The sequence below is a fragment of the Tiliqua scincoides genome, chromosome 4 (assembly GCF_035046505.1).
Source record: "Tiliqua scincoides isolate rTilSci1 chromosome 4, rTilSci1.hap2, whole genome shotgun sequence".
Lineage (NCBI taxonomy): Eukaryota > Metazoa > Chordata > Lepidosauria > Squamata > Scincidae > Tiliqua > Tiliqua scincoides.
The window spans coordinates 104,255,178-104,277,993 of NC_089824.1; the positions used below are offsets into that span (position 1 = coordinate 104,255,178).

A 22,816-nucleotide genomic window follows, 5' to 3' on the forward strand; every position below is an offset into this window, starting at 1 on the left:
ATGCATCCAACTGAGGAAAGAACAAATACACCACTTTAGACTTTTCTCTATGGAGTTTTTCATTTGTGTGTGTGCCACATGTTGTATCTCAAGCATATGAAATGCCCCCCAAATGCTTCAGATACGATCTTGAGTCCACTGTCTGGGGGGAGCGGCAACATAGAACTGTCTCATTTCAGATTTTTCTGGTGGCTGAGGTACTTTGTTCTGTCCTAAATGTCAGAGTTTATCTCATGAGGAAGTACCTGAAAATTGTTAATATCCCTATCTGGTAGTGTGAAATCAGAGTTTTTGTATTTGTAATAAATTTATCTGTAGTTAGTATTTTGGGAACTTATCCTAGGAAATCAAAAAAACCTGACATACATCTGTCTGTACACTAACCCACTTTATGTTGCTTCTACTCTGCCTTAAACAAAATAAATTGAGAAGGAAAAGGAAAAAATAGCATTCTGGTTTTGAACTAAGGCAATTATTGAATTTTTATTTGTACTGGGCTATTTCAAAACATTATTCCAGATCAAACTATATATCCTTGGGATCTCATACCTACTTTATGTAGTTTTTTTCTTCACAGGTCAGTGCCCTCTATGCATTGTTCTGTTCTTGAAGCTAGTTGTGTTTTTTACTAGTGATGGTGCTAAAGCTCTGAATGGGGAATTTGGAAAAGTGAAATTCAGGATTTTTCCCTCCGTTCCCCTTGAGGATGTTGGAAATTATCTAGGCTTACATTATGGTAGCAGTGGCAAAAGGAAGGCTTACAAAAGGGTCTCTATTATGCACTAGATGCTGCATGGCTACATTTTAGATATTTAAGAAGGCATGGGAAGTAAATCTTTCAAATGTCCTAATGCTTGGGATAGCTTGAATCCATGTACCAGGTGGCAGTTCTTCTAATAGGGAGGTCCTCATGTCCTGTTGTACTTCTGAAATTGTCATCAGGAGCCCAGTGGGGCTGGATTTTGGAATGGGCTCAAGTTGGAGAGAAGCAATTTGTCAATTTTCTTTTGAGTGAATTCCAAGTGGATCTCAGGCGCTCCCTCAGTACTAATTACTAGTGTTGTAATATTAGTTTGGCTACCTGTACTACTCTGGAAATCTAGTCTGTCTGGACAGTGCACAGGGGCCATGTTTCACTGATATGCTGCACAATGAAGTGGTTGGTGGTAAAGCTTAATCAAGCTGGTAGGACAAGATTTATGTGGTAGTTGAGGTTGAGGTCATGCCAAAGTGTTGAGGTTCATGCTAAAATAAGAGACACTACATCTCCAGTAACTATTACCAGAAATCCTACACTTAGTTTTTTAAAAAAGGAAAAAATCCACCAAATACATACTTGTGCACTCCTTGGATGCCAGTGTATTATGATTATTTTTGTTAATTTGAGAACCATTGGTAATGTACAACTAGATTGGGGTGCCAAACATAAGGCTCATGAACTGGGTGCGGCCCCCAGAAGTAATTTATCTGGCTCCCATTTCTCTGGCTCTCTCATATCTTGAAAATATGAACAAGATTTGCAAACATTCTCTTCTATTATTTGCAGGTAAGGAGTTTCTGTATGAGAACAAAGTGCTTATTTCTGGCCATCATCTCCTTCATGATGTCATTTCTGGCCCTCAGCAGGTGCCATGCAAGCTATTTGGCCCACTATATGAAATGAGTTTGACACCCCTGAGCTAGATAGATTTTCTACCTGCAGTAGATTATAGAACTTTGCATTCTGCTTTTTTTATCTCGGGGTTGAATCAAGAATCTGGAATAATGAAGGGTCCCCAGTGCCTGGGCTACAGATCAGTACCAGTCCGTGGCCTGTTAGGAACTGGGTCGCACAGCAGGAGGTGATTGGCAGGGGAGTGAGCAAAGCTGTTGGGGTCCGTGTGAAGCCCTGGGCTTCAATTTACCCTTGAGACCTGCCTCAGGCCAGGAACGACTGGCTGAGGGGCGCCTGCCCCACTCCAGTGGGGAAGTGCTGGGCAACCCTGGGGCCTTCTGGGCCGTCTCCAGTTGATGATGCCGGAGGTGGGCATGAACATGCGGCCCCCACTGGGGTAGATTGGCTCATGGAACTGCTGTCTGTGGGTGACACAAGGCAGGAAGCCTCTCCGATGCCGCAGAAGGCACACCCCAGCAAGGCAGGCAAGGAGGGAGCGGTCTGGCGGGGGAGACAGGCTGCAGGGGAGGAGGGAAGCGCTGCTGGCCACCAGAGAAAGACAAGGAAAGGGAGCTGGGGCCCCTTTATGACGGGGTGGGGCTGAGGTAGGGTGACCAGTCCCATAAAGCCAGGGGCCCAGTAATGAGCAGGCAATATGGTGAGGCAGGAGTCTGTGAAGCTAACAGCCACTTGCCTAGGACCCATCTCAGTGCTGTAACCCCCAGAGGGATGAAAGTGGGGTGATGTAACCCCCTTCCTGCAGAGCCTAGTCTGAAGCCCCCTGGCAGCTTCAACCCATCAAGGTCCCCCTGGAGAGGACTCGGGAAATCCCCTTCTTCCCAGCTGTTGGCAAGAGCAGGCACCCGATGATCCCCCATTCCCCCCCCCGCCAGTCCGTGAAAAAATTGTCTTCCATGAAACTGGTCCATGGTGCGAAAAAAGTTGGGGATCGCTGCTCTAAGGTGTTCTTGTTTAAATTTAGCAGAATTCTGTCAGATGTGCATTTCATTGTTGATAGCAAATTCCTGTAATAGGGTTGGCACGGAGGGTCAAAGAGGTGGTCTGTATAGTGTGGGAGTGCCAGAAATGTGTGTGGTGTCATTTAACTCTGTGCACGAATGCATACTGCAGTGTTCTCATGGTGTCTGTCTTGATAGAAACTTGACTGTGTGATGTCAGAAATGCAGGGTGGTGGCAAGAAATGTAATATTGTCAGAAATGGGCAGGGGCTGTTGTGAACTGGGTAAAGTATTGCACCCTGATGGTTCTGATGGAATTTCATGGTAATGTGGTGGTTGGTTCTTTTGATGCCCTAATTGACCTCTGGAGTGCAAAAGTGACTTGGACAGTTGGCATGATTGCTTCTAGTTTCCCACTCAGAACTCATGAAGCCCCTTGGTTGACTAGGAAGCTGGGTATGAAGGAATGAAAGGAACATTTAATGGTTAGTGTAGCAATGGAAGAAAAGACCAACTGTATGACAAATGCACTACTAGAGTTCATTTTGGGATCCATTTTATAGTAGTGATGGTGACAGATCTTTTCTAATTTCATGGCATCTGTTTAGTGTTGGATCTCTTTGGATTTTATCTGAATCTCTTTCTGTCAGGTTTTAAGTCTTGGTTTTGGGACAGAAATTATTCTATCACCCGCCCTAGTGGCTGACTTGACCTTGGAGATGGATAAGGGAAATATGACTGTCCATCCTTCTGGACCTTTGAGCAATATTCAGTGGCCATGGTATTTCTCTGCTGCTTCATTGGTATGGAGTTGTGGGTGGTACAATACTTGTGGGGAAGTTCCTAGAAGTTGATGTTGTTTGGGGGGGGGGCTGATTCAGATTTAGGAACCTTTTATTGGCATAAAATCAACACAAAAACATAAAACAATACACTTAAACTAAAACAGCCCCATAAATCAAACCATCGCCCTTACTCACTTATACCGCGCCTCCTCAAAATTAAGTAAAGAAATTTTGCCACCTGTCGTGTACATTCTTCATCCTTCCCTAATAGCAAATGATGTAGCACAAGGTCCTCCAATACATGTATGGAGGACAAAAGCGGCTTGAGCAACTGCAAACATAGATCGTGAAACCATTTGCAAGTTAGGATCATACGTGGAAGGAGGGGGACTGTTTTGCCCCTTGACCATTGGGTTTCATCATGTGTTCCGTGGTTTTCAATTTCTGTGTGAAGTTGTGGGTGATATTGCTCAGCAGTATCAGCTGATGAGTCGTCAGTGTACAGGTTGTGCCTCGTTATACTGGGATTCTGTTCTGGAACTCCCAGTGGATAAAAAAATCAGAGGATACCAAATCAGTGGAAAAATAGACCCACTTCCAGGTTTCTTGCTCCTCTATTGTTGCCCCAGAATGCATTTGTATAGACCACATTCAGCAACTAGAGAGGGTGAATAATGGAATCTAATGAAATGAAATTATATTTAACAGTGTGAAGATAGGAAATGGGATTTTGGTGTTTTTTTCCCTTTTGTTACAAAGCATTTAAAGGTGGACCCGCATATTAGTGGTGAGTTAAATCAATAGATGCCAAATCGGTGGATACTGTGGTCCCATTTGTGCACTGAAGTATATTGGTTCTGTTCAGCAATTTGCAGAGAGACTGTGGAAATCCTAAACCATTGCCTGATAGCTATGAGGGGCAGGGAGGCGGAAAAAACTACCACAGACAATCATCTATAAGTCGACGCCACAGTTAAGGGCTGGTTATGAGCCAAAAATCATGGAATTTTCTATGACTCTCGGATAAATCTGGGGTTAAACTTAGGGGGGTGTCTGACTATTGTTTCGTCTGATTTTACCCCAGGCTATATCCTGAAAAATAACCTACCACTAATTGTTACCTAAGAACTGTAGTCTCTAATTGATTAAAAACATAGTAAAAGATCATAAGATACATTTTTATTCTTTTTAAATTCTGGTCTTCACCACCTTTTTGTAAACACTATCGGAGTAAGTGCACTGTAAACAACATACCAGTAAAACAGTGGTTCCCAACCTGGTATTCATGTACTCCCAGGGACACTCAGCAGTACCTTTAGGGGTACTTGAAAAAGAATGGAATAATGGCAGAAAAAGGCAGGTCGAACTCCAGAATGCCTTGCAAGGCAGGAATGCTTTGCAAGGACCAGCAAGGCAGGAAGGGAGGTAGCTGGTTGGCTGTGAAAGCCCCACCAATAGCTAGTTTTCAATTCATAAATTGAATTGGTCATCAATTCATGTATGAACCAGTGATTGAAAACCAACACAGTAAAAAAACTGAAACATAATATGGAAAGTGATCATTCACTGAGAATTTCTCAGGACACTTCTGGTGCAAAACAGTGCAAAGGCAGAGTCTTCAGTTCTTCAAACAGATGAAACGAGAAAGTATGTGATGAATACATGAAATCTGAGAGGAGATGAGGGCTTGTATTTTTACAAACATTTTGCTAATATGAAGGGTACAATTTATGGAAATGGGCTGCCCAGGGATATGCAAGTGATAAAGGTTGGGAACCACTGCAGCAGAACCATGAATCAAATCCACCTTTAAGGTGTCTGGTGTGTTAAGCCTGAAGCTCTACGTATAACATACCATTTATAACACATAACTGGGAGTGTGCAATTCAATTCACAGCAGAGAGATGCAGCTTCATATATTTGCAACCCTTTTTACTCAGAATTAGACCCACTGCTTTCCATGGGAGTTATTCTTAATGGTGCACTGAATTGTAGCCTGGGACTGTATTTCTAATGGAAAGAAGGATCCCAACCTGGTGTTGAAAAAAAGAGTTCTTCCAAATGCATGCATTTGCAAAAAGGAACCAGGTTGCAGCAGCAAAAGGGAGGTGAATAAAAGGTTAACTTTGGCTGAAATTTCCCAGGAAAGTTACTATAGAAACAAATAAGCCTGCTTGAGCAAGAAAAGAAACTTTTCAGGTTGAAAGGCTCTGCCCTCTGATTGACAGGCTTGATTATTTGGCAAACATTTTACATACTATAGGTCAGGGGTGCTCACACTTTTTTGGCTGGAGAGCTACTTTGAAACCCAGCAAGGCCCGGAGATCTACCAGGGTTTTGTTTTTTTTACAATGTTCACGCCATCATAACATATAACATTTATGTATACAATGTATGTTGGTGTACCTTGAGCCCCACTGAGTATAACAGGACTTACTCCTGAGTAGACATGCCTAGGATTAGCATTAGGATTAGCAGAGGCTGCAATCCTAGCCACACTTACCTGGGAGTAAGCCCCATTGAGTACAGTGGGCCTTACTCCCGGCATTTCCTCCCAGAGGCACCTGAAGGGGGAGGTCGGCACTCCGCGATCTACTCATTTTGCCTCGCGATCTACCGGTAGATCGCAATCCACCTATTGAGCACCCCTGCTATAGGTGACTTAGTACCACTTAAAGCAACCAGGTAAGATGGCAGTAATGTTGGAAGCAACATAATCCTAGCCAAGATTGTTTGATCTTTTGTAGAGGTGTGCTTGTATGATATGTACTTCCTCTGAAGAACTGAGTACGTAATTTGGGAGTGTTCCTTGATTTGTAGCTTTTCTTGGTGGTTGGAGCTAGGAGAGCCTTTTCACCACCTTTGACTGGTATGCTAGCCATTCCTTTTCCCGGTAAAGTAAGACCTGAGGTTTATTCGTATTCTAGTAATCTGAAGAAGGGTGACTACAGAGTAAGGAATACAAATTCAAGTGAAAATGCTCCTGGAAAACCTGAACAAGTCATATAACCTCCTGCATGAAAAAGTGAAAAACACTTAGAATTGCTAATCCAGCTTAATCTAGTTAAAGCTACTTTCTGAAAATGGCAACTAGGTTCAGAATGAATGTTGATTTGATGTGAGATATTATCTATGAAAGATTAGTGACCCTACTGCAAAAAAACAGGATGGAGAGAATAGGTGACTAACTGGGACCAACCTTTCTCACTCCCTGCTCCCTTACCCCTTGCATGCTCATCTAATGAGTAACCATGGTTTACTGTTGTACCTGAATTGGTAAACTGATTTGTACAAGTCCTCTGTACCATGTTAGAGGAACAGTACCTGCCAAATAGGGAGAGGCTGGTGACTTTCCACCTATAAACAGGATTCCTATTGAATTTTACAGTGTGTTTGTCTGCTTGGAGAAAACAGATTAGTCTGAGACTAAGGTATTAATATCACACTATATGCGCAGCTCTTGCACTAAAAGTTGCAGTCAATTACAAACAGTTATGCTTTTATTTTCAAATTGGGATTTAAGAGAGAGCTTTCAGAATTATTGGTTACTAGTTGCTTTTGAGTGCAATTCCTTAAAGTCCTAAATGGCTTAGGGTCAGGATATTTGAAGAGATTTGATATCTCTTTATCTTAAAATCTGGGACTCGTCAGCCTCACATGCAAAAAGGCCTTCACTAGAGCAGCTGATGCTTTGTAGGACTTTACGCCTTGTAATATATATATTTCCCCCTTTGTCTAGTGGAACTTTGGTGAGTTGAAGACCTGGATCTTCTTGCAGTTAACCTGATTTTAGCCCCTCTGATCATGTTTTCTTTTTGGATTTTTTAATTGCTGCTGTCTTTATTGTCTTGATATTGATTTGCTTCCATTTGGTACTCTAAGCTGTCCTGAGTTCTCCAAAGGAAGAAAGGCAGGATAATTTTTAAAAAGTATATGTGATAATCAGTGCTTCTAAATTCCCTCAGTTTTCTGTAGGTAAGGGCTGGGAAATGGAGATTTCCCTGGTTGCTTGGGTCCGCGTCTATTGCTATAAAACAGTGTTTCTCAACCAGTGGTGCTCATACCACTGGTAGTACTTGAGCTGGTGTCCACTGGTACTCACAGGTCCCCAAGACACCCACCTTCTGGCAGTGAGACCAGCAATGCAATGCAACAAGCAGCAGGAGGAGGCTTGGCAGGCAGAACTCCAGCGTGCACTTTTCATGTGCTCTAATAAACCTTCCTGTCTGCCTTGGAACTCTTACCAGTGTTTGTCACATAGCATCTGGCCTCCTAATCCAGAAGTAACTGGTGATGACAGGATTGCCAATTACTTCTGAGAGGTGGACCATGCAAAGAGGTACAGTGGTGGATGGATGTTGGGAATGCTGCTATAGAAGACTAAGAGCACAATCCCGAGTTGCACTTAAGCAGGTGCAAGTTCCTTGCACTGGCTTCCTGGTGTCGTGAATGCACCATAAAGCATGTTCATGCCACCCCGGAAGTCGGAGATGCCAGCATAAGGACATGCATTGGTCTCCCTGCACTCCCCCAGCTGAAGTAAGTTTCTGCTGGCATGGGAATTTGGGGAGGGCAGGAGGAGAATGTTTTGGAAAGCGAGGGTGGTAGGCTGATCAGGCCTGGGAGGGGTTTGAGACTTGCCTCTGGCACTTAGGCTGGATACTGAGCAGCCCACCTTACTCTGGGCTGCTTGAATCTGGGCAGCTAGCATTTAGTCCCACTGAGGTGCTTGGGGGCATTACTTGACATGTCCCCTTACTCCCAAGTTGCACCACCTACTGGATATAGCAAAGGCCAGCTGGCCTACCTGTTCCAGTGCAGGTTAGGATTGGGCTACCTGTGGATGGTTATTTCCAACCTGGAATTCCTTCACTAAGAATAGTGATGTTTGAATTGCAACCTTGCAGGTAACAAAATTTAGTAGCACATTTGTCTGTAACAAGATGTTTTGTGGTCTAGTCATAGTTGATACTTTTGTGACTTTTTACATATGGCAGGAAGCAAGTCCTTATTTTCATATTGAGACAAATTCGTTTGTGAACTTTGAGAGATACAGTTCCTTCAGACTAAAATAAGCTCGAGCTGAAATATAATTGTGTCTGCTTGGAAGTAAATGCCAGAGGAATCAGTTGTCCTCAAGTGAATTTGTTTAGGGATACCATATGCACACACTAAATGCAATTTCGTGTTGATACCTTTTGCTATAATAGTACTCTGTTTTTCAATGTTTTGAAACAGTAGCCTTCAGCTTTCCTCAGTTAAACTTCCTCACTAATCCTTAAGATAGAAACTTCACCACCTGTAATACTGTGTACACTTAGATCACTGACACAGGAATATAGTTTATTTTTATTGAGTCAGGCCATTGGTCCATCAGCTCAATCTTGTCTTCCCTGACTGACAGCAGTTTTTAAGAGTTTGAGGCAAGGGTCTTCTGCAGCCCTACCTGGAGATGCCAGAAATTGAATCGGGACTTTCAGTATGCAAAGGATATGTTCTGCCATTCATTGAACTATAGCCCCACTTCTGCCACCCTTGCACCTGGGACTTTTCCACAAGGGGAATAATTTTAAAATGTCACCTCCAAAGGCATAATTATTGTCTGTGAAGATACTCTAAAAACCACTCCTTCTGTTGAAAACGTGTATCTGTTTTTGCCCTGTCCTCCTTCAGAAGCAGAGATAGTAGCAGTCTCTTGGCCTCAAGTTTATAGATTTAGGTTTATTTAAAGAAATAACCTGAATTGGGTCTAGTGGTCTCTGACATCCACTCATTTCAAAACGTTTACTGAAGTCACTATATTTACTAGCTGTAGATCTTCCAACTGCGCACAGACATACATAGAGAGAAAAATCTATTCAAATTTTCCAAGTGAAACTGAACTTCTAAAAATCTTCAGTTTTTTGTTGATGGAGATTTAGTGATAGTTTAAACATTCCTATTTCTCAGAATTGAATGAATCCCTCAAACATGAAAATATTCAGTGTGTGTTGGATTCAGATACAACTAACTTTTTCTGGGAAGGTGTCAGCCTGGAGCAGGTGACTAGTTTGGAGCAGATTCCTTCATTTATGATCATAGCTTGCATGAGCTCAGTAGAAATGGATTCATATAGCCATGTCTACAGGTGGTCTAAACTCAGTAATATGACACTCTGATTGTAAACTTATTGAATTAATATTGTTGGATTTGACATATTTAGCCTGGCAACATTTGTCTTGGAAAATGAATTCATATAACAGCTATCAGTTGTGAAGCTTTAGCACAAAATGTGCAGCTTTGCTCTGGACTGGGCTACATTGTTAAAATTATTCAAAGGCAATGTCTAACTTCTATTTCTTGTAACAGGTTGAGTCGTTCATTTTGGACCAAGAAGATCTGGATAACCCGGTGCTTAAAACAACATCAGAGATATTTTTGTCAAGTGCTGCTGAAGGAGCAGATCTACGAACAGTGGATCCAGAAACGCAAGCAAGACTAGAAGCCTTGCTGGAAGCAGCAGGTAGTTGTTGTGTGTTTTGTTCTTTGGGGAAACCATTTATTGGGCCTAGAAGAATAGTTACCACATTATAGTATTGCATTTTAGAAACAATGAAACTAGAACTTGGAACGTAATTGAATTTTTTTAAGGGGACAGCTGGAAGTGTTTAGAATAACTTGTTCTGTATCTTGCATTAGATAAGATCTGCTGTAAAAAGATTCTCTTGGCTTCTGTAGTTGAAAATGGTTTGATTACACAGGCCAACACACATTTTGCTTCCTTAAACATTACACCAATTCCCGGGTATATTTGGGGTGTCGGTTCCAAAAATGGCATCCGTTTTGTCCTATCACATCTAGTTTGGGAGATATAGTATAGCCTCATTAGTGAATGGTTCAAGCAGCTTCCTCATGAGAAAGCCTACACCATGGCTTCCTCATGAGGAAGCTGCTTAAACCATTCACTAATGAGGCTATACTATATCTCCCAAACTAGACGTGATAGGGCATAACAGATACCATTTTTGGAATCGGCACCCCAAATTCATATTAAACCACAATAAAGTTTGGGAAAAACTTTTCTGTCTCAGTTTTGTAGGCCCGTGTTATCTGAGCTATGAGATGTAAGAACACTAACCCATACTAGAGATGAGTTTAGGGATTAATTCATAATCTGTCTGGAACTGGGAAGTTTGTTATGAAAACAATTTCCTAAGTCTGATAAAATGTTTGTGAGATGGTAAAGTACTTGACTATAAATAGGTTCCCATGACAGTTCTTATCTGTATTAGTGACTTGTTGAAGTAATGAATCGCATACTGCAAGCATCTCCAATTATCACTGTACAACTCAAAAAAATAGAAACGTAAGGGCTACAGTCCTGTACACGTGTATCTGTGAGTAAATCCCATTTAATCCAGTGGGACAGTAGACATGCATAGGATTGTGCTGTAGGAGAAGTATGGGGAAAGAATCAAAAGGTAGCACAGCCACAATGGATGGAAACAGTACCTTAATATGAAACTGCAGCATAAAATACCGGAAGTAAGGGGTAATAGGCCGGTTTGGAGACTTTGGAGGGTTATGAATGTGCTGTGGGCTTGGATATGCCCTACCTCCTTAATTTCCTGGCTTGATCAAACCGTAGTTTGCACCTGCATTTGGCCAAGGCAAACCATGGCTTGCCCAGTTTGACAAGAATGGCAAACTAAAGTTTGATCTTATTAGGAAGAAAGTTGGACCACAAATTGGATGGGAAAGTGTGCATGCCTGAGGTTAACATAAATGGCCAAATAGGATTTGGTAATGATGAGAGAACCAAGTTAGGGTGCAGTCCTAACCCCTTAAGTCAGTACTTTCCAGCACTGGCATAGTGGTGCCGACGGGACGTGTGCTGCATCCTGCAGTTGGGTGTCACTCACAGAGGCCTCCTCAAAGTAAGGGAATGTTTGTTCCCTTACTCAGAACTGTATTGCCCTTATGTCAGTGCTGGAAAACACTGACATAAGGGGTTAGGATTGCGCCCTTAGTTTGTTACTTTCCAGATGTATAACTGGATGGATAAATTGGTCCCCAATCCTGGTAAGAACGAATAAGTGTAACACAAAGTTAGGTTTTGTAGTCCTTCAAGTGTTGACTTCAAGCCCTGGTACTTTTAATTATCAAGTACAATTTGCCGTTCTTCTAAACGTAATCTTTTTGATTAAGATGTCTTCAGTATTGAAGTCATATTTGGGCTAGGGGCAATAAAAAGTAGCCCCCAATCTAGTATTGTTATGTAGCTTGAGCAGGATATAAAAATTATGAGTAGGTTACAAGTTAGGGCCGTAACCAATTACTTAAGCTGTTACTGCACATTTCATTAATTTACAACACTGCGTAAATATAGGCGTGTCTCCATATCAGTGGAGGATCTGTTCCAGGGACCCCCAGCAGATACAGAAACTGCAGCTATGGGGAACCCTGTCTCTGTGCCCCCTGTATGTTGTTTAAATGCTTAGCCCATTGAAAATGTTCTTCCTGGGGATCGCGCCGCTGCCTCCTCCTTGCTCCTGGCTGCCCCCCCCCTTAAGGGGAAAGGGGAAAGGGACCAGGACCCTCAGGTTGGGACGTTGCAGCGCCCCAGTTTGAATACCACTGGTGTAATAAGTTAATTTTGATATATAATAATGATGCTAACTCTGTATTTATTTAAATTGATGGAAAAACTTTTCACTTTAACATTAATAGCCATTCCATTTGCTTCTTTCTGTACAAAATTTACATTTTATTGATTTTCTTGGTAACCTGGAAACAGGGAGAAATTTTTTTCTGCTTTAACTTCCAGGTGAGAAGCTCAGACTAGGTTACAATTTCATGTGCTGTTTAATGACTTTCATGTGGTTTCATGAAAGCTTGACATGACTTTCATGTGCAGTTTCAGGTGCTGTTTAATGTTGGTCAGCATTACTAAAATACAGTCAGTTCCAAGAACTATGTGGATGGCAAAAAAAAGCACTATAGCATAGCAATTTAAAATACAAAGTCTCTTTAAAAACAGCCTTGCTGACCTTTTGTTATGCACACGGTGGCCATCAGTCTCTCTGCAGGTGCTTAGGCTTCACTAGGCTGAAGAAATCCCTCCCTTCACCAGGAGCCCCAGCAACTGGAAAGAATGCAGAAGGTGATAATTGCTGCCATTTAACCTCAGTTCATGTGCTCAGGGGGGAAGGGAGGAGTGAAACCTGCAGAGAGAATGATTGATGGATTGTCAGCCCTCTCTGGCATTATTAAAGTACTGTTTTCCTTTAATTTAAAGGGCCCTTCTCATCAGCCTTGAGATGGAAGAATCTGTAGATACTTAGGTTATATCTGTAATCACTTGTATGACTGTCTCTCTGCAACAATAAAAAGCAGTTTTTTAAACTGTGATTTTAAAGGGGTGCATTTTTCCCCTTCTCCAGTGATCAGCACATTCCTTCTCATTTGCAGGGGCCATTCGTGTTGAGTCAAATCCGTGTATAAAAAATCCGTGTATAACAAGGCTGGACCTGTATTTTGCAATTTGATCAGTATGATATGCTTGGGTTAACTTAAATAAAAGAACCTTCACAACCTGTGCACTACTGATGAGTATCTCATTTTAAAACTTAATGAGTTAGGGCAGGGGTCTCCAAACTTTTTGGTCAGAGGGCCGCATCAAATATCTGGCATGGTGTAGGGGGTGGTGGTGGGAAAAAATTTAAATATAACATTTAAATAAATAAATTAGAGATGGAACTTAGATAAGTGAATAAATGAATGAATGGGCTCATTCATTTAACCTCTCTGGCCTTCAGAACACCCTCCTGACACAATCAGAGCACAGTTCTGGTCATGTTCAGATGAATGGACCAGAGGTTTCGGGGGACAAGAGATGGGCCGCGGGCCAGAAAGAGGCTTGCTGTGGGCCACATCTGGCCCCCAGGACGGGGTTTGGAGACCCCTGAGTTAGGGCATCATTTTGCTAGCATAGCGAACTTGCAGAGCTAAACAGTCATGCATTCTGGATACATCCTTCTGGTCTTGTTGGCTGGAGGAGAACAACAGTAGCAGAATCTTCTGAATTGTGTTAGGAGTTTATTTACAATGAAGAGTGAAATACACTTTAGTTCATGGGGATTTTGAGAGTTCATGTAGACAGTGTAGAACTGAAGTGCCACTACAGTTATATTTTGAAGTTGTTAATACACTTTGGTATCAGTCACGACAGGCACACGCATGTATTTATTCTAAAAACTTACATCCCATGTTTCCCTCCCTTGAGTGGTTGTGTTCAAGGTCGCTAACAATTTGAAAATTAAAAGGAACAGGAATGTTGGCATTACTCCATACCAGGCAAAAGACAGGATCTGTATGTAATAGTCTCCTTAGGCCACCAGACCTCAAGCTAATAAACCCTGCACACTTATGGCAGCTCTGTTTTTTCCACTCTGGTTTTTACAGCAGCTGTACTTGTCTCCAAGTACCTTAGCTTCAGTGCTGCTAGTAGACGTATGGGATGTTGGGATGCCCTCTGCCAGCCCTCATGTAGTCAAATAAGATTGCTGTGGCATCTTTCTGAAAATTGCTGAATACTTTGTTGACCCTTTGTATTTACTGAGATAGTACTTTTGGACAGTCTTGGTGCTTTTCTCAGAATGTGAAGTAGGTGATTCATAGCTGCCTTCCTCCCCCGGCAAGGACTTCTGTCTCTATTCAAATACCTGTTCTAATCAAAATAATTATTACCATCTCCACTTGTTGCTTCTCCACCAGCTAGAACTGGCTGGTTATTCTCTCCTAAAAGCAATTTAGGTATCAGATAAATTTTGCCTTTGAGGAAGAAGAGAGATTTTAGGGTGACTTTTATTTTGTCATACTTTGTTTCCCAAAGCCATCCATACCATTACTTAAATTGAGTAATGGTTGAAATGTTGAAGGTGGGAAAGTCTCAGGTTTGGGAGTGAAAAAAAAATGCATGATATAAATATTTTTAATAATTGTAGGTGAACCCTAGAAGGAGTAATAAATATGGTTTTAATCAACTTGTGAGGAGCCCTGGACCTACAATATAGATATCTAGATTCCAAACTATAGTATGAATGCATGAGCTAGTAACATGCAGAGTTATTGGAGAGTTCTAGTTAGCTATTAAATTTCTTTTTCTGAGGCTGACTTGTACCAACAATGCAGGATATAGTCCTTGTGAGATGTCTGTTGTTGCTGGGTGGTGCTCCAGTAATCCTAGCAAGTCAAAATGATCCAGTCACTTGCACTTGCACTTATATCATGGTTGGCAACTTTATAGAAGGTAGAAACAAGTTACTCTGAGAATTGGGACTTTTCCTATTACATAATCACGTTGTTGGATCAGAATAATGAGGCAACTTCCCTTGTTTGTGGAAAATCTGCTTGGGTTCTTGGAGGGAAGAGCAACTTTTTTCCCAGTCTTTAGGATATTTTAGATTTTTTATAATTGACTTGTGAAGGTGGTACCCAGCAATAAATAAGAGTAAGAGATCTGAAACTGCAAAAAGAATAATTGCAGCCATCAGTTTGAGTTTGAGGCTTCAGATGAACTGCAGTGTATATACAGAATAAGACCTTCCTTCCTTCCTTTGTTTTCCCTTGTAGTTAATGCCAGTGGATTCCATGCTCTGGAATTTCAATTATTGTTAAGCATAGGCCCCCAATTTAACCCTAGTATGTTTGTACCTTTGTTTGAAAGGTACCATGTGTGCTGGTGATTGGCAAATCCTGACAGATTAAAATTAAGTATTCACAAAGGCACACATGGTGTGGAGGGGGTTATGGAATCTGTGCTTATGTAGCCCAGGATCCTTTGGAAGAGACATTTTTTTCACAAATATAAATGGACTTGTAAAAAAGTTCCTGGATTTGAACTTTGAAATCCCCATTAATATTAAGAGAGGGTTATGAATGAGGAATGAGAGCACAAAGTCAGCCATCATGTAAGGGCATCATACTGTGCAGCTACTTGTGACTGAAGTTTTAATGACTCTAAATGCTGGTTTTATTTTTTTTTTTTTTTGGCTTATGTTGGGTTTTCAGGGGCAGATAACGATTATGCTTTGTGTTCCTAGACTAGACAGTCTAAGCCCTCAGTATGGTGAGGTATATAGAAGAACACTTGTAATTGTACTAAAAGTCCAGTTCAGTTCTCCTTAGCAAAAACGTTTCAGTGCAGGTAAAGTTTTGCTGGTAACTTATACTGGCACTGAAATGAGCAAATGTTTATGTCCGTGTTTTTATGATGATGAAATTGCCAACGTTAGGTTGTGTGTAAAATATTTTTAAAGCAAATGATAGAAGCAACTTTCTTAACAGTTTAAAAATGATGTTCAAATGAAAGGCACAAAGTACCTAGAATACCTTTTGGAGAAATTAAAACTTTGGGGGAAAAAAGATTAATTTATATAGCCACATATGAGCATGTCAGGTGTTCTGTCCTTTGAGTATAAATCTGCATCTGATTGTTATATTTTGCTAAATCATCTGCAAATTGGATAAATGTTTCTAGTAACTAAAGCAACTGATGTTTTGAATATACATGCCATTGAGCTTTTCTGCATTCTTATAGTATTATTTAATTCAACATTGTTTCAAAAATGTAAAAGTTGAAATACAATTAAGGGCATGTAGTGGGAACAATTAAGTTCCAGAGTTAGCTTTGCTTTTTCAGTGTAATGATTAGACTTCCTGATCTTGTAGAGGCAAAGTAGCTTCTAATCTTCTAGCATGTTTGCAACTGACTTCTTTAACTAATAATGCATGTGGCTGAAGTTTAAAACAGTGTCTCTGCATTTTTTGTGTGATTTTCATACTAACCTGATTGATGAACGAACATACGCTGAAGGGATTGGTAAATTGTCCACTGCCGATGGTAAAGCCTTCGCAGATCCTGAGGTGCTCCGAAGATTGACTTCCTCTGTCAGCTGTGCGTTGGATGAAGCTGCTGCTGCATTGACACGGATGAGAGCAGAGAACAATCACAATGCAGGACAAGTGGACAAGTATGTATTGAGTTTATGTACATCTAGAATTGGTTATGGTTACATTTGACTCATTGATCATTTATGATAGTTGATAGAGAATGTTTTGTAACTAGCTGCTCAAAGCACTAGTAGTTTATAAAAGAGTATAGTGTAGGTTTAGTGTAGTATAGTGTATAGTGTAATATAACCCCTGGGGGCTGGGGATAAGAATAGGCCCTCAGTTTGGTTGTACTTGTCGTAAGAGACGGCTAAACAGCCACCGGGTAGATGGGACTCGGTAGATGGTAAGGCAGCTCATCTGAGAGAAGGAAAACTTTGATCCAAAACCTCCACCACCTTGTGGCTACATCTAGTTATGGAAAAGGCTTCAGGAGTCAACCTCGAGGCAAAATCCTGAGCCAGAGTCCCTGAGGCAGTTCATGGCTAAACACAGTCACGTTCTGGGAACTCCTGAGACGCTGCTGGAACCAACCGTATTGGCTTCTGTCTTTCAATTGGACCATTTCAGCGACGTGGAGAGGGGGGATTTGCTGCATGGGTAACAGTCTATCCCCCATATCTACTCTACCCAGGCTTCACGCACTGGAGAGGACAGTCTGTTCCAGAACCACTATTCAGAGCGCAATACTATAGTCTTCCGAGACTGAAGGATGCCAACAACAACAAAAATAGTGTAGGTTTGAATTTCAGAAATACATGATGCATAAATGTAAACTAAATTGTTGCTCACTTTCCCTATTTTATCACATCAGCTGCCAACTAATTCTTGGATAGTCCAATTTTATTCCTGATTGGGCTGTTGTGCATAGCAATTTACTCTGTTACACTATTGTATATACATCTTGAGTCCCACTATTGTAGAATGGCGGCCAACAGAACGCAAGTTCTCTGTTGACAGCCATTTTGGGAGTACCACCACAAGAGGTGGCAAAGCTCTTTCCCCTTTCTGCTCTGAAACCTCTCAGTCCCCCCTCCCACTTGATACAGCATGCATGTTTTGGCACGATTGCAAAGGGAGCATAGGATTGGGCTGTAAGAAGAGGATGTGCAGTTGAGATGCAGTGATGAGGTAGAGGGGACAGTTGAGTGTCATGAGGCAGCACTGAGCCTCTGACAAGAGTGGCTGATCTGTTATGATATGGAACATTCACATATATTCGAGAATCTGAGGAAAGTTTCCTTCTTGGTACTAGTTTCACTTTGTAGTTTGTGTAACTCCTTTTGAAAAGTGTGTCTTCAGCCGCTGCCTTAGTTCTCTAACACTGTTAGTAATTTCACTGTGTGTAGAGATGAGGAAAGAAGTGAAACTAGGCATTATTTCGTAGGATATTTGATAATTCTGACCCACTTTGTACTGTGAGAATTCTACATTTGACACCTGACTATTTTCTCAATGGGCAAATATGTCATGCCTTCATGAAGCTGTGATTTAAGAATTTTCTTGCTGCCTGCTTGACACAGCTGTCTTTTTTAAAAAACTAACTTTTTTTAAGTAACTGCTATTCTGTGTTTAATTTTGTTTTAAAATTTCCAGAAGTGTTATAACTCTGTTCCTATGTTTCCCTTTCCTGCTCAGGAGCAGAAAAGAGAGATGCAGGACTTGTTCAAGCAGCCCCTGATCTTGTCCCCAACTTTGGACTAGGGAAAAGGCTAGAATTGTTACTTAAGCAATTTCTGCCCAATGTTGCATACATACAACAGGGATCAAATGTGTACAGTTGTGAGCTGGGCAGAAATGGGTTAACCTGCAGGACAATCCCCACCCAGTTTTCCACCTACAAAGTTCAGAGGAAAACTGAAGCTCATTGCATTTAACAAATTTTGGCACCATAGTTGTCGCAGTGAACCTCATGAGCAAAAGCATTGAAGCCTTGGCAAAAAGTTAAAGGAAAGCAATATTTGACCCAACCCTAGAGGGGTATCCTTAATACAGATTTGGGATTTAAATGATAATCCTCCTGTTTTAAACTGCTAGCGCAATGCTAACATGTTTCTGCCAATACCACAGTTTCATACAGTTGACTTTAAAACTGTGACCTTTCAGTATTAACCTAAGAGCATACTACTGTAAACAGTAAGTCAAGTGCATCTTCAAACCAAAGTTTATCTTTTTCCAAGAGAAACTTTTCCAAAGTTTTTCCAACACTATTGTGTTATCATTTGGAGTGATACTTTCATCTCCCAAATTATCCTATTAACGTTATGCATATAAATGCAAAATCTTTCAGTTCAAATATTCCCTTTCTCCTGTAATGAGCAGCAGGGAATGTGCAAGTCTGGGGTCTGCACATTTAAAATCTCAGTGGAAAAAATATTGCCTGAGCAGGGTCATGTTCTCAGGTTGCAGAGCTTTTTCATCATTTTTGCATTACCTCATTTGTAAACAAACATTGTTTTTAACTTGAGAGGTAGGGAGTGATTTTTTAATTAATGACAAGTTACCATTTGTATAATTCATTTCAGTTAAGTTTCTTGTGTGTTCATTATATTTAACATTTATCTTCCAGTCGCAGTTTGGCAGAAGCATGCTCAGATGGGGATGTAAATGCTGTCCGGAAGCTGCTGGATGAAGGAAGAAGTGTAAATGAACACACTGAAGAAGGGGAAAGCCTCCTTTGCTTGGCGTGTTCAGCTGGCTATTATGAGTTGGCCCAAGTGAGTGAGGAATAATGACCTCAGCCTTTTGCTTGAGTATTGGATATGTTAATTCTTTTAAAGATGGACTGTTTTTTTCAGAGAAAGAAGAAAAACTTCTCCCAACCTGTGTGTGAAATACAACACTTGCTATCCATAAAACTTTTGTGTTAAAAATTGTAATGAGTCCAGATATACTCCGTATGCTTACTGAAGATAGGTCACATTTATAGAGTGATAGCAAAATGTTGCAATTTGTTTTGCTTGCATGCCTAGTAGCCTTTTAAGGGCTTAACCCTGGCAAGGTTTAACTCAAAAAACAAAGCAGTGATGGATGCACAGTGAACTGAAAGCTGTATCTGTCTCAGCACTCAGATGCTTTACTTCTTTCTTGGCATGTAACTGGGTGAAGATGAATGTCAGTAGGATAATTTATTGTTGCTAGTGTGTTTTTTAGTGCAGTATTGGTGTCCAGCTGCACACTTGAACAACTGGAAAGTGCCCAGACTTGCTTTTTACTCCTAACATTAACAGTTCAGTTCCCCTGTCATTGGCAGGGAGAGTTGACCCTAGCCGACTTTCTAGGTAGACATTATTCCATAACCTAAATAGAGGGTGTGCGTTTAGGAATACAGATAGTAGGCAGTCTGGAGAACTCACTGTGACCAACTACATAGCCCCACCCTGTCCTTAAAACTTTGATCATACCTTTAGCCGTTGGACTTCATGGATTCATTGTCAGGATTCTGAGAGCTAGTAATGAATGTTTGAGAACAATTTTAACATTTTATGTTGCTTCTGTATGCGTGTGCTAAAGATGGTTGCTTGGTTGGCGACCTTGGTTAGATGGTTTTAATTATATAGCTGTTTGACAAAACCTTGCAGTTTTTGAGAAATGGAGTTTTACCACATGGTACTCATCTGACCCCGCCTGTCCTCACCCAGGATCTCTTCTCCCTCTCTCTTCTTTCCTAAGTACAGCATTGCAGTGGCTTTTAGCTCCCAACCTCAATGTGTTCAGGCCCAGAGAGGGAAGGCAAAGATGAAAGGGTGCAAGTACCATTCTCATCATGTTGTACTTTTTTAGTCTAGGAAACGTATGCAACTTTGTTACTATGTCAGGAGTGCAGTTGAAAACTACTTGGGTGCTACCTCAGCCAGTTTCTGCATGCTCCTGTCAGGTAACAAATTGCATGATTGCAACATCTGTCTTAACATGATGCAGGCATTCCCTGTTGTCTGTGGGGGTTAGGTTCTTGCTGCTTTTGCAGATAGCAGAAACCGTGAATAGCAGTGAATCCTACTCAGATTCACCTCCCATTGTGCTTATGAATCACCTTTCTTGGTTTGCCAAGACTTTACAAAATACAACTTCTTTGCTTTGCTGCAAAATGCTGTGAAAACAAAAGCAAACACTAGACTTGGAGCTGCTAGACTAATGCTACAGGAGAGCACAGAGAGAACATTAACAGGAAGTGGACAGCAGAGGAACCAGACAGTGCTAGACTCCACTTCCTGTTGGCGCTCTGTTGCCTTCTGTAGTATTAGTCTAGCAGCTATAAGTCTAGTGTTCTCACTGTTTGCTTTAGTTGTCACAGCATTTTATAGCAAAGCAAAAAAGCCGTGTTTTGCAGAGCCTTGGCAAACAAGGAAAGGTTAGTCATACAGGTGAAGGGGGGAATCGTGAACCGCGAATATTGGGGTGAGCGCCTGCATAGCCTTGGGTTGATTACTTCTTCCCCCAATTCCTTTCTGCGTTTTTCTCAACCTGGTCTGTTATCTGCTTTTTATGTTTTGCCTCATGTTTTCTTTCAGTTTCTTCCTCTGTTTTCCTGCCCATTTGTTCTTGAGCTAAGCAGTCTGAGTAGGGACTATTCTATACCCAGCCTAGTACAATGCTGGCTTTAATGAATTCTTTTTGAACATCTTATTCTTCCCTTCCACAGAAAAATGAACTATGATAAAGCTTTTAAAGGCATAAGACCAGTAGAGTATGATGATGATTGTAAACCTCAGATGAACTTTAGTTTTATTTTGTACAGGTATTGCTTGCCATGCATGCAAATGTTGAAGATAGAGGGAATAAAGGAGACATAACACCACTGATGGCAGCAGCCAGTGGAGGCTATGTGGACATTGTAAAACTGCTACTTGTTCATTGTGCTGATGTTAACGCTCAGTCTTCAACAGGTAAGTTTAAAAAAGAAACTGGAAAAGAAAGTAATTTGTGAATGCAAGTCTTAGTTTCCTACTTCATCTGAAATGGTTATGAGAGCTGACACGTTCTTGTTGGAAAGAGCAGATACATTCTGTGTTAAAAATGGTGTTAGGTACATGTTACTGAGAGTAGGACTCAGTATGACAAGTAACACATTGTAAACAGTGTCTCTAAGTGACCAGTGAGGTGAACCTGGTTGCAGAAATCTAAGTTAACATCATGTTAACTTGTAATGTTGCTTTTAAAAATTTGTCTTTTTTTATTTCAACACACACAAATTTACAATTGTGCATCTCACCACTTTCGGGATATCACTCATTAATAATTCATATTTCCTTTTCTTTCTTTTACTCCTATCATCCATCCAAATTCACACATCCCCTTTCCCTTTAAAAAAAATAATGAATCCCTTTTTGGATATTTCCCTTCTCCTTTTTCAAAAACATGTCTAACATATACATCCCAAATATCCTTAAAACAATTTATTTTCAAAATCCCTTTCTTCAATTTCATCTCATTTGTTAATTTATCATTCAGTGCAATATCACATATTTCCCCATAACAATCCTCCCACCTAAACTTAAACATAACTTTCCAATTTCTTCTAAATCTTTTTGCCAGACTTCTTTAAGGCTTTGATATTGTTCCTTCTTTTTTGCTAAAACCATGTATTTTACTAACCATACCCTTAAATCCTGCTTTATTATCTTCCTTTACTTCCTGATCAATTATTTCTTCAAATTAGTCAATTCTCCACAAAGCTTTTAAAAAATTAAGGACTAGTTTTAAATATTGAGAAATTCGTTTATTGCAGTATTTATATACCACCTTTCTCGTAGAACTAAGTCTTGTAAACTCAAGGTGATATGTAGGCAGGCTGACCATAAATCCCATTTTTTCAAATGGGGTTATTACAAGTGTTATGACAAACTCCTGTCTGCACAGCTCTTGTGCTTTCCAAGCTTCCACAGGCAGTGCAAAATATGCCTCAGGCTGGCTCTCAGGATGTTATCCATTTCTTACCAGTTGACTCTTCTACATTTCCATCACACTTGTCTCACCCATCCAAGGCAAGGTGAGACCCAAGCTGCTCCTGCTTAGCTTCAGGGAAGGCGATGACTCCATCTCTAGATCACACCTCCCATCATCTTTAGACAATCATTTATTTTGCTATGCAAACTGCTTTGTGAATTTTTTTTGTTGAAAAGCAGTGTATAAATATTCTTAGTAATAATAATAATCTTGGCCATCCCTTGTCTCTACCAATGCCTGTTTGCTGGATGCAGAAATAGGAAGTTTATGTCTTTATGAGCCAACCAGAGTTTTCCATTACATCCAAACTCAGAACAAACCAGGATGAAATGAGGATCTGACTGATTTGATAACTGATTTAAGATAGCTTGATCCTGGTTTAAAGCATTTGTACCCTGCTCAGCGCTTCTGAGCTGAGAAATTTGTTTATTTCCTCAAAGTGAGGTGAAGCTCTGATTGCTGGGATTCAGCAGCTGAACTCTGTTTGGCCACTGCTTCAGTGACTGTACTGAATATCTGTTTCTGGATGCAATTCAAGA

At 40.9% G+C, this 22,816-nt stretch overlaps 1 protein-coding gene across 6 annotated transcripts in view; it reads left to right on the plus strand.

Annotated features, from left to right (window-relative positions):
• The window catches only part of ANKHD1 (ankyrin repeat and KH domain containing 1), a 105,305-nt gene that overhangs the window by 10,537 nt on the left and 71,952 nt on the right, over nucleotides 1–22,816 (plus strand). For 5 of the 6 annotated variants that reach the window (XM_066625372.1, XM_066625373.1, XM_066625375.1 and 2 more), the window contains exons 2-5: nucleotides 9,747–9,900; nucleotides 16,255–16,411; nucleotides 18,901–19,048; nucleotides 21,070–21,217. In XM_066625372.1, coding sequence (XP_066481469.1) covers nucleotides 9,747–9,900; nucleotides 16,255–16,411; nucleotides 18,901–19,048; nucleotides 21,070–21,217 — 607 coding nt within the window. The remainder of the gene's footprint in view (nucleotides 1–9,746; nucleotides 9,901–16,254; nucleotides 16,412–18,900; nucleotides 19,049–21,069; nucleotides 21,218–22,816) is intronic. The other variant, XM_066625376.1, reaches the window with a different exon arrangement.